Source organism: Orycteropus afer, unplaced genomic scaffold (genome assembly GCF_000298275.1).
Source record: "Orycteropus afer afer isolate SDZICR_OR568_19922 unplaced genomic scaffold, OryAfe1.0 scaffold00020, whole genome shotgun sequence".
NCBI classification, from domain to species: domain Eukaryota; kingdom Metazoa; phylum Chordata; class Mammalia; order Tubulidentata; family Orycteropodidae; genus Orycteropus; species Orycteropus afer.
The window spans coordinates 10905904-10918949 of NW_006921607.1; the positions used below are offsets into that span (position 1 = coordinate 10905904).

General features: G+C 39.5%; 1 protein-coding gene across 1 annotated transcript in view; it reads right to left on the minus strand.

The window, feature by feature from the left end:
* The window catches only part of LOC103191737 (transient receptor potential cation channel subfamily C member 4 associated protein), a 93832-nt gene that overhangs the window by 25696 nt on the left and 55090 nt on the right, over positions 1–13046 (minus strand). Inside the window, exons 6-7 of the mRNA XM_007934588.2 lie at positions 11848–11976; positions 7357–7564 (exon numbers count right to left, since the gene is read on the minus strand). Of these exons, the coding sequence (XP_007932779.1) occupies positions 7357–7564; positions 11848–11976 (337 nt within the window). The remainder of the gene's footprint in view (positions 1–7356; positions 7565–11847; positions 11977–13046) is intronic.

Consider the following 13046-nt stretch of genomic DNA (forward strand, 5'->3'; position numbering starts at 1 on the left):
GGTAAACTGTGGTCAATGACATGAGACAAAGTATATGTGAACTGCTGTATGGAAAGTGAATTTGCTCTGTAAATCTTCACCCAAATCACAATAAACAATAATAATAAAACAAGAAATTACTATTAATTTTTTTGGTGTAATAACTGTATTGGAATTATCACCTTTTAAAGAGCTATTATCTTACAGAAACACTGAAAAATAGGCAAGTGTAATTGTATCATTTCTAGGATTTGCTTCAAAGTAAGTCCAGGTGAGGTAAGGAGGAGTGGATGGAGACAGAGTAAAACAAGATAGGGCATGGATGGATCATTGTTGGAACTGGGTAATAAATACACGGGAGAGCATTATTTTCCACTTTAATATGTATGTGAAATGTCCCGTAATGAATTATTTGAGAAAGAAAATTCAAAAGAATTTGACATGAAAGGAAATTATTTAAAGATAAAGTAAAAGTAAAATGAGACTACTACTTCATCTTAGTTGTGAGAATTATATAAACTCATATAAACTCAGTGCCCATCACAAAGCTTGGCAAATAATCTTGATCCCCTTTTCATTCTCTATAAAATTAGCTGAGCAACTATAAAATTTCACCACAAAAAAATAAAAATAAAGTTAATTACAACAGAGTGAGAGATATCATTATTTTCTTCAGATCCCATTATTTTCTCATGCACTTGGCAAATACCAAGTCTGACAATGCTCTATATATGGGGAAAGGTGCAAAGAAAATAGGCACTATCAAGATTTAAATGCACATCACCCTCTATACACACATTATTGTTTGTAGAGATAAAGGCCTGAAAAAAACCAAATTTCCATCAACAGGGGACTAGATAAATAAATTATGGTATGTCCACATAATGGAGTTATCACGTATCTATAAGAAAGAATCCAATTATTCTGTACTGTAATGTACTGTAATGGAATACTACACAGAATAAAGTGAAAGAAGCTAGGGACAGAATGGTGTGCCTTACATTACCATCTGTACAAACAGAGAAGAAACATGCAAACATACACACTCACTCACACGTTCATGTGCATATGTATAGACTATGTCTGGAGATACACAAATTTTTTTTTTTTTTTTTTGTTAGGTGCCGTCAAGTCACCTCCGACTTGTAGCAACCTTATGTACAACAGAACGAAACATTACCTGGTCCTATACCAGTCTCACGATCCCTGCTATACCTGAGTCCATCATTGTAGCCTCTGTGTCAATCCATCTTGCTGAGGGCCTTCCCCTCTTTTGTCGACTCTCCACCTTACCAAGCATGATATCTTTCTCCAGAGAATGGTCCCTTCTAACAACATGACCAAAGTAGGTGAGATGAAGTCTGGCCATTCTCGCTTTCAAGGACCATTCCACCTGCACTTCTTCCAGGACAGGGTTGTTAGTTCTTTTAGCAGTCTGTGGTACTCTCAGTATTCTTTGTCAACACCAGAACTCAAAAGCATCAACTCTTCTTCAGCCTTCCTTATTCACTGTCCAGCTCTCACATGGATATGAAGCGATTGAATAGACCACGGTTTGGGTTAGACGCACCTTAGTCTTCAAGGAGACATCTATGCTCTTCAGCACTTGAAAGAGGTCTTTTGCAGCAGATTTGCTCAATGCACTATGTCTTCTGATGTCTTGACTGCTGCTTCCATTGGTATTAATTGTAGAACCAAGTCATAGGAAGTCTTTGACAACTTCAACTTTTCTCCATTTATTGTGATGCTGCTTATTGGTTCAGTTGTGAGGATTTTTATTTTCTTTATATTAAGGTGTAATCCATACTGCAGACTGTAGTCTTCAACCTTCATCAGTAAGTGCTTCAAGTCATCCTCACTTGCAGCAAGCAAAGTTGTGTTGTCAGCGTATCACAGGTTGTTAATGAGCCTTCCTCCAATCCTGATGCCATGTTCTTCTTCATTTAGTCCAGCTTCTCAAATTATTTGCTCAGCATACAGATAGAGTAAGTATGGTGAAAGGATGCAACCTGACGCACTTCCTTCCTGATTTTAAACCATGCAATATCCCCTTGTTCTGTTTGAACAACAGCTTCCTGGTCTATGTGCAGGTTCCTTATGAGTACAATTAAGCATTCTAGAATTTTGATTCTTCTCAATGTTATCCATAATTTGTTATGATCCACACAATCAAAGGCTTTTGCGTAGTCAATAAAACACAAGTAAACATCTTTCTGGTATTCTCTGCTTTCAGCCAAGAGCCATCCAATATCAGCTACAATATCCCTTGTTCCACATGCTCTTTTGAATCCAGCTTGCATTTCTGCAAGTTCTCTGTCAATATACTGCAACCGTTTTTGAATTATCTTCAGCAAGAGTTTACTCGCGTGTGATATTAATGAGATTGTTCAGTAATTTCCACCTTCGGTGGGATCACCTTTCTTTGGAATGGGTACAAACATGGATCTCTTCCAGTCAGTTGGCCAGATAGCTGTCTTCCAAATCTCTTGGCACAGCCAAGTGAGTGCCTCCAGCGTGGCATCCATTTGTTGAACATCTCAATGGGTATCCCACCAATTCCTGGAGCCTTGTTTTTCACCATTTCTTTCAGTGCAGCTTCAATTTCTTCCTCAATACCATTGGTTCTTGAACATATGCTACCTCCTGAAATGGATGAACATTGACCAATTCTTTTTGGTACAGTGACTGTGTATTCCTTCTATCTTCTTTTGATGTTTCCCGCATTATTCAATATATTGCCCACAGAATCCTTCAATACTGCAACTCAATGCTTAGTTTTTTTTTTCTCAGTTCTTTCAGCTTGCAAAATGCCAGGTATGTTCTTCCCTTTTGGTTTTCTAACTCCAGGTCTTTGCACATTTCATTATAATAACTGACTTGGTCTTCTCGAGTTACTCTTTGAAATCTTCTGTTCTGCTCTATTATCTAGTCATTTCTTCCATTTGTTTTAGCTACTCTCTGTTCAAGGACAAGTTTCAAGGTCTCTTCTTACATCCATTTTGGTCTTTTTTTCCTTACCTGTCTTTTTAATGACCTTTTTTGCTTTCTTCATGAGTGATGTTCTTGATGTCATTCCACAATTCCTCTGGTTTTTGGTCATTGTTCAATGCATCAAATCTATTCTTTAGATGGTCTCGAAATTCAGAAGGGATATAATCAAGGTCATATTTTAGCTCTCATGGACTTCTTTTAATTGTCTTCAGCTTTAACTTGAATTTGCATATGGACAGTTGATGGTCTGTTCCACCATCAGGAGGCCTTGTTTTGGCTGAAGATATTGACCTCTTGCCACAGATGGAGTCAATCTGATTCCTGTGTACTCCGTCTGGTGAAGTCCACGTGTACAGCTGCCGTTTGCGTTGTTGAAAAAAGGTATTCACAATGAATAAGTCATTGGTCTTGCAAATTTCTATCATGTGATCTCCAGCGTGAGACACCCAAGAGCAACTAGTAACAGGTTACCATGGAAAGGGGACAAACTTTCCACTCTACTCTTCTACTCTACATCTGCATTGTTTGAATTTGTTTTTAAACCTTAGGTATGTGTTACTTTTTCTAAAAATAAACAAACACAGATTGGATTCTACATGAAAATCTTCACATATGTGACCATAGTTGGCTTTTTATTCTTACCTCTTTTCTCCAGGATGAACAGCTCCAGTGTCTTTAACTGTTCTTCTCAGGACAGTTCCCAAGACCTAGTCTCCCTATACCTGACACTAACACAGCCCTTTAGATGTGATCTATACAGTACTCAACTCAACATACCTAACAGCCACCCAGCACTCAGAGCTGAGGACTCTTGACTTCTCACCCCAGAAATTCCTAAGCTTTTCTGAGTCTCTCATCTCCTGAAAAGCTGATGATGAAAGCCATAGATCCCACCCCCCAGAAAAACCACTGGCCCAATTACACCCAGCAATTTACACACAATCTCAGGGGACTGACACTCCCACACTGCACAGTTCTTATAATTCTAAGTGCTTTATTAAAACTTATCACACAATTTGAGAGTTTGTAGTAGTTCTGAGAATCTCTAAAAGGACTCCATCATCATTATTATCTGAGTTCCAGAAAGACAGCACAAATCATTATTTGGCTAGGCAAGAAAACCAGCTCACAGCAATAATTCAATATAAATAAAATAGTATTTTTAACAACATCCTACACTTTTCAGCTCTACTGCCATTTAAAAAATATTTAGTATTGGAGTTCAATTAAAGAATGACAACGTTGAGGACTGAGATCTTTCTCATCCACTCACGTTTATCATGCTCACCAGCGTGGCCTTCCAGGACTCTGACTAGAGAAAAATGTTGTAAGGAGGGAGGAAGACAGGTAGTAAGAAGTATGGCCAGAGAGGAGGGGAAAGGCCAGAACCTGCACAAATTCATGTGCTAAACTACAACATGTAAGCTTTATAAGCAGATACAGACTATCTTACGGGTTTGTCATATAGATGTAAAAGTGAACTTACTTTATAATCAATCTACCAAATCAAATAAAATTGAGCTTGGGGTAACTTTCAGCTAATTAAAAAACTCAAGAGATTTCTCATTCCCCAAGGATGCTGGGCAATGCTGGTTTTACTCAAGTCAGCCATTACAAACAGGTGCATGAGGGTAATGGATATTAACAAGCTAGTAACAGTCCATCAGATCCCTTAAATGAGGAACTCTAAGATGAAAGTTACTCAGTGCCTCAGCACACTCAGGTATGCGATACTGAATCTGTCTTACCCTCGTTTCCTTATCAGTGCAAAGGGATAACTAATGTCTACTTCACAAGGCCACGTAGAGGATTACATAAAATAACTTCCACGTGAAACAGTTAGCTCAGTGTCTGCCACACGTTTCCACCTTGTTGTGTCAACTCCAACTCAAGCTGACCCCACATGTGCCAGAGTAGAACTGTGCTCCGTACGGCTTCCAATGGCCAACCTTTCAGAAGAAGACTGCCAGTCTCCTGAGGCACGATGGGTGAGTTCAAACCTCCGACTTCTCCACTAGCAGCCGCACATGTTAACCGTCTGTACCACCCAGGGACTCATTGTCTGCCACACAGCAGGAATTTAACAAACGTTAGCTTTTGTCAGGGAGAGTGTGTGTTCATTCAAATCACCTTTGGAGTATAATTTAGTTATGATGAGATCCATATGTTTTTAAGAACGTCTATTTTATAATTTATGAAATGAGAATTTCTCACATCACAAAAACGGGAAAGAAGGAAAAAAATCTAAACAGACCAGGGAAAGTCTTAGATATATGAACAAGGGAAAATAACAAGCCTGAATGGAGAACCACTAATCTGGGTCCACGTACTTTTGTTTTTACAGAGAAGTAATGTATGAAATCGCATTCCCTGATAACCTGGAAAGTACAGTTATGAACATCTGGTGTTCTTCACTAAAATCAGAATGTTAACAAAATTGACGGAGGACTCGTACTCAGCACGAAGAAGAGAGGCTGCTGTGTAGCTTAGCCGTTCTGCAGAGCCAGTCCTGGGGATGCACACAGCCAGCCAATGCAACTTCAGAAACAAAGCCTTGTTTCCAGAGCACCATGAGGACTGTCTCAGATGGTCATGGTTTTCTACTGCTGCTTTTTAATGATACCTGCTTATTATTTCATCTTGGCTAATCTTAAGTATACAATGACATGCTCTTGCATCAACAATATTTCTAGCCTACTAATTTTCAAGAACTAGCTGGTAAGATACACAAATATTTCAGTTCAAATGTGAATCACCTATATTCATATGGCCAAAACAGATGTATGCCTAATTTTTCCAAAGTCTGCTTAGGCAAGCATATTTTATCAATACTCATTCACTGCCATTGAGTCGGATCTGAGTCACAGCTACCCCTCCTTCGGTTTCTGAGGTGGTATCCTTCCAAGGAGAGGCTGATGGGTTTGAACTGCCAGACTTCTGGTTAGTAGTCAAATGCCTTAGGCACTACACCACCAGAGCTCCCATTTTATCAATAGAAGAGTTTATTTATTAAAGAAAAGCAATAGGTAGGGCTAGATAAAGTAGTTTTTTCTTTCTTAAGTTAATACATTCAGATAGTTCTAAAATTAAACAATATATAAACATATACACAACGAGATCTGTGGTTAAATCTGTGTGTCATCTTGGCTGGGCCTGGTTGAGTGGCTGGGCAGCTGGATGTAGTATTCCCCATGATGAGACTGGTAATCAACTCCATGGTGGAATCTACTGGGAGCAGCTGAGCAGCTGCCTCAGGGATGTGTTCTGCTTCCTGTATATAAGGAGAAGCCTTAGGGAACAGTCCCTAGCTTATGGCACGCTTGAACCCTGCATGTAGCTGTGTTGTTGTTCAGCAGCCTGCCATGCCCTGTCAAGCTTGGGACTTTCAATGGACTTGAGTTAATGGCCTGCCATGTGGCTTGGTAATATCAGGACTGTGCCTTTTTACTTGTCAACCTTGGGCTTGTCAGCCTCAGCAGTCAGCAGCTGAGTGAAGAAAAGCCTCCAGCTTCAGTGGGCTGGGAGCAGGAGGCAGAGCTGAAGCCCAAGGTTGAGGGGCTTTCACCCAGCCCCTAGAGTCTGGCAATTTGAACTTGGACTAAAGCCTCAAAACTGTAAGAGAATAAACTCCTGTTTCTTCAAGCCATCCCATTTGTGATATACTCCTGTCAAGAGTGGCACTAGGTAACCAAGACAAGATCCCACTTCCACTGCTGATACTACCTATCTGGGTACTGGTCAGCCCCTAACATGTAACCCCTTTAGGTTTCTTACGGATCCTTTCAGTTTCTTTATGGATACTGTGTGCATAAGAGCAAACAAGTATATGGTCCGATCCCTCTCTACCCCGAATGTCAATAAAAAAAGTATATTATACTCACTGTTCTGCATTTTCCTTTTTATCATTAATGTATTTTGGAAGTCTTTATCAGTACACAGAAATCTTCATTTTTTTAAGCTACACAATTTTCCATTTATAAATATTCTGTAATTTAAGTAGTCTCTTACTGGTAAACATGTGGGTTGTTTCCAGTCTTTGTTATTATAAATAATAATGCTGTAAGGAATAGCCCTGCATATACATCATGTCTACAGGACAAAGTCCCAGAAGGGGTTTAGTGGACTAAAAGGTATATGCATTTGTGCCTCTGATAGATAAAGAGTGCTTCTGACCTTTTTTGAGGTCTGGATCCCTTTAAAACTTTGATGAAGTTATGGATTTGACCCCCTAAGCTAATGAACAGATGCAAACATACAATATGTACATACTCTAAGCAGACCTTAGGAGCCTTCTGTGGATCAGTGTCTAGAGATACAGGAAAAGTGAGATACTTCAAGAAGGGGTTTGAGCGACATCTTGAAATTCTGAGAACTTGGAGACTTTACCTTGGTTGATTTCAGCTGCAGAAGGGCCCATGCTCAAGCTCTTCTTCTGCTGAGCATTTTTGGCAAGAAGTGTGTGCTTGTCATCATTCCCTGTATCCATCTCCGAAATGGTGACAGCCAGGATCCGGCAGAAATTAGCAAGCTGCTGCTGATCGAAATTGGACACTAAGGAACTCAGATTGGGGACTTCATCTAGTCGGATCATTTCCTACAGAAAACACAAACAATCCCTATTGTTCAGTTCATTTAAGAGCCTGCAGGGGTGTGCCCCGCTTCTGTGCTCCCTAAGAATGGGGCTCAGTAGCTAGACCACTTAACTTCAAATCCCAGCTCTGCAACTTGCAGCTGTGCAACCTCAGGTAAGTTATGGAGCCTCTCTCCGTTTTGTTTGCTCATCTGTAAAACAGGACTAACAGTAATACCTACCTCATGGGTCTGGTCTAGGGATTAGACACTTGGGATATTGCTGTTTCTTATACTCTGCCTTTGCCTGCTTAGCTCATTCTGCCTATTTAAAGAAAGAAAGAAATGCCTACCACTCAAATTTTTATCAAATCATGAACTGTTGTTCTTGTTACAGATTTTTCTTTTGAAGAAACAAAAGTACTACAAATACAGCTGAAAGCCCCTGTGTATCCCTGCCCAATCACAATCCTCCCCCTACCAGTAACCACTATCTTGAACTCTGTGTTTATTATTCCCATCTTTTCATACTTATATTTCCAATAAAAATGTGGTACTATTTTGCATGCTTATGGTTTGTATGAATATTATCATACTAGGTGCTCTAGTAGTGTAATGCTGAAGGCATTTGACTGCTAACCAGAAGGCTGGCAATTCAAACCCACCAGCCACTCCTTGGAAGGAAGACTGGACAACCTACTTCTGTAGAGATACCTACTTGGAAACCCAAAGAGGGGTTGCTATGAGTTGAACTGACTCGATGGGAGTGAGTTTGGTTTTTGGGTTTTTTTCATACTAATAATTTTACTTTTGATTTAACAGTGAGATTTATCTAACACTGATATAAGTAGTTGCAGTTCATTCATTTCTCAATATTCTTCACTACAATTTAATCAATTCTCCTTTTTACGAATATTTGGGTGAATTACAATTTCTCACTATTAAACAATGTTGCTGTGAACATTCTTATAGGTGTCTGCTCATGTATATGTGCATGTGACCATTTACCTAGAGTAGATGAGAGCAGACATTCTTGTCTTTTTCCTGGCTTGAACAGAAATGTTTTCAATATTAAGTTTGATATTTGTTGTAAGTTTTAACAGATACCCTATACCAAGGTAAAGAATTTTATGAAATGCTGTTTGTCATTTGCTTTCGTTAAAAGCCTGCCATGTCATCCACCACATGGACTTTTCTCGTTTTGAACCATCCTTGTATACAGTACCTCGAATAACCTCTGCTGATCCTTCACTCCACTAATTTACTTAACTTCCTCTGGGCTGGGTATTTCTCTATCACTGCAAAAATCACATGGTCTTCTGTCCATTTCTGTACCTGTTTCCCAAATAATCTGCTATTGGTTTGAGGGGGGGTTATGTCTTATCTTCTCTCTAGAGCCTACAGCCACAGAACATGGGAGAGAGGGTACTAGTCAACATGCACTCAACCAGTGAATGAATCCTAGATGCCTTCAAGAATCCTACTGCCCCGTCTCTGGCCATGAAGGAAGACAAGAGCTTGCCGTGGAGGGAGCATTTGGCAGCAGCTTCTTCCACCATTCCCTTTCCGGATATAACACGTCAGCTACCATTACTGGAAACTGACATTCAGCCCCTCAGTGCCTCTGGCCCTATCTAAATCAGCTTAAGGATCCCAAACCAGGTCCTACCACTCCTGAAGCCTACTTCTTTTCTTCCTCATAACTATGGGGTTTATTAGGAAGTATCAGGTTACAATTCAGAATCAGGTTTTCCCTACGTGTGCTTTCCCGCTAGCATGTACCTGCCTCTCTGCCGAAGAAAGGTAACCACCATCCTGAATTTTATTAGTCTTGCTATTAAAAAAAAATAGATTTATCACATGTATGATTGGGTTCTGCTCATTTTTGAGCTTTATAAAAATGATATATAGTCTTCTGCAAATGGTTTTTATCACTAATAATTCAGCCATGTTGCTGCCTATAACCACTGTTCATTCATTTTTACTACTTTATGATATTCCACTGTGTGAACAGAGTATAAATATTCATCTCCTACTGATGGGTGCTAACCAGAAGACTAGAGGTTCAAACCCACCAGCCACTCCTCGGAAGGAAGGTTGGCCAATCTGCTTCTGTAGAGATACCACCTCAGAAACCAAAGGAGGAGTCGCTACAAGTCAAATTCAACTCAACGACAATGAGTTTGGTTTTTATTTTATTGATGGATGGTAGACCTGGTTTGTTTTCTGCTGTGAAACAATGTTATAAACATTATATGTTCCTGATGGACACATATAAAAGTTTTTCTGGGGCAAGTGTTTTCCAAGCTGTTTTGACAATGACCAAGTATAACATTATTTTTCATCACAACTCAGTACACCTAAATGTGTGATATACAAATACATGTAGAAATATGAAACAAAACTTCTCCAAAATAATACTCATCCTCAGAGGACATACTTAGAACTCTTCTATTTAGCTGATGGACCCACTGAATTGATTTCACAACCCTCTTAGTTTCAATTTCTAAGAATCATTACTCTAGGGTTGAGCTTCCCAAACAGTGTGCCTGGGCAGAGGTAACAGGTGACCTGTGCCAAAATACTGATGCCTCAGACCTTAGGGCAGTGCATTCCTAGGTACTGAGTCAGACAATACGTGAATACTGAGTACAAGAGACAGCACCAGAGTAAACATTCCCACCGACCTACATTCTCACCAGCCTGTGCCTGCACTTGCGTGTGCTCTGTGTTCTCGGTTTGCATTTCCCTGATTATCAATTAATCATCTTCTCCTATGCCTATGGACCACTCATTTCTCTTCTGTGAAATGCTTGTTCATATCATTGCCCATTTTTCTACTGGGTCTTTTTCTTACCGATTTGTAAGAATTTATACATTCTGGACACCCATCTTTTGTATCCACGGGTTGCAAATATCTTTTCCCATGGCTTGGGTTTTCACTTCCTTTGTGGTATCTATCCCCCTTTCAAACTGCACCAAAGTACCTTTAATGTCTAGTAGACCCATCATCATCTCAGGCAACACATGAAGGAGAGAAAGGGCCTACGGAGTAAGCAGGCACAGGTGTGAAGGACCAATCCTAGATTCCTATGCTGAAGCTGCCAGGGAGTCGAGAGTCCCGTTCTGAAGCTCCTTCCACACAGTGGCAGGAGCACACAATTACTGGGAAAATAACGAAGTCTTTTCATCAAGGGCACAAAGGGTCTGCCTGGGGCCTGCACACATCTCCAATGGGTTCCTACAGACAATGGGTCATTTGTACTCCCTCTGCCTAAGCAGTGGCAAGCAGGGGCTAAGGAGACTGCAGAAGAAAGACAGAAATAAAAGCTAGGGTTAATACAATACATGTGGATATTCTTTTCCCTAAAACAAAACCTCTAGGAAGTTGATTCTGCCTCCTTGATGATAAGACAAAGAAATTTGTCCACCTACAACCAAAATGAAGGCTTGGACAAGATAAGGATGTAAGCTCCCAAACCTACCAGGTACTACACAAAAAATTTATCAGTGATTCTCCATAACAGGGTCTTGGGCTGTATTTTTTTTTGGAGGAAGGGAGTCTGTGAACTCTTGATGAGAAATTTTTAATTTAATGTTTTTACTTCAATCAGTTTTTAAAAAAAGAAAAGCATATTCTGAATCCTTTTAATGTCTACCTTATGACCAAGTGGCAGGATTTCAGTGCTCATCTTTGTGCCTTCTAAATTGGAGTCAATTAACCAATTTAAATTGTTGACAAGTAATGAGAAAAAACAGAGGCAGACTTAATAAGCTCAGGTCAAACATCATCACAAAAGGGAACATATACTAATGAATGAAAGTTTCACAGCACTTCAAATACAGAAAAGGGGGAGAGACTGGAATCGCCACACGGCATGCAGCAATAAAGGAACATGAAGAATTTACACCACAGTAATCAGTGAGGGGCAATTTGATTTCAGCAAAAACATTAACCATCACATTAACTTCATGAAGTCAATCTGAACTTTTAAGTTTTACAATTAGTTTGATTTCAATTTATATATTTAGGTTTTATATGTATTATATCTGTAATTTATAATTATAATATTACTTATTATAATTTATATATATTAGGTTTTATAGTCATGGAAGATCCATTGGTATATGGAGTGGAACCTAGCTTCATACTTGACTATACCTAAATAGCGCTATAAAAGTAATTTAATAGTAAAAGTATAAAATAATTTTTCTTTTAAATGGGCTCTGTATGTAACTTAAGTTTGAGAATCCAATCGTCTGAGACACTCCCATCCAGATACCCACCTGCCTGAGAACACAGCTCACCTTTTTAACGCCCAAAATATCTTCAATGAGGGTTGCTGTTTGTAAGAATGTCTTCTTACTTGTCATAAGTGTAAACAGGAAGATCACAAAGTCATTCTTTTCTGCCAGGCGCTTTGTAACACCTTCCGTCTGGCATAAGGAAGAAGGGGAGAAAATAGAGAACAGGTTGTGACCAAAGGATAAAATATAAAGCCAGCAAGACATCCCTTTCAGAATCCCACCTTTGAAAATGGACACAAGTCACTATAGCTGGGATGTCCTGAGTTAACTATAGGAAATAGGTACAAGCTCCCCATTCATGGCACAAAAAGCCTCCTGGTATGCAAGCTATACAACAAGGAAACCACTCTGGGACTGGATGAGAGAAAAGCAGGAGGCAGTTGCCTTAGCTGGCCTGTAAAGTCTAAACCCCAGGTGTCTCCATTTGGAAAATAGACCAGTTGTTAATAACAGAAATTAATGACTAACAGGAGCAATTCTGTTTAGATCTCAACCATGGTGAGAACACAATGATATGGTGTCTCCTGAAAGGTCTTCTATAAGGCTGTTCTTAAATTTGAAATCAATAGTGTTTGAAGTATGGATTTTAAGGCTCAGATCCAAGTTGTAATTCTAGCTGTGTGATTCTGAGCAAGTCACTTCTCCTTTTTGCACCCCAATTTCCTCATCTGTAAAATGGTCAACTCACAACATTTAGGAGGATTCAATCAGATGATACACACGAAGGTCCTGACACTGCCTAGTAAGTCTCTTCTCCAGCCTATTCTCTGTGTGGTCAAAGTGATCTCAGAATCCTCAAAAGCCTTTAAGTTTCCTTTGCTAACTGAGTTATGTCTCACTCTTCTGCCTGATATTCAAAGGTTCCTTTAGACAGGCCAGGACAGTCTTGAGACTGAGCTTATGGTGGGGCCAAGCTGAACAACCTGCTTTACACTACACACACAGGGCCATTTCCCACTTCTACTTTGTCCTTCCTTTTAGGAATACTCTCACCAACCCCATATTTATCTATTAAAAGCCTATATGTATACTCAATCCAGTAATTGCAAATCTAGGTATTTACTCAAGTGAGATAAAAATATATGACCACACAAACTTAAGGGCCCCAATATATGGTATAAATAGACCACCAAGCATAATTCAAAATGCACCAACAGCAGAAGAGAAGCCAGATGATTGGGACCTTCTAAAAATTAAAT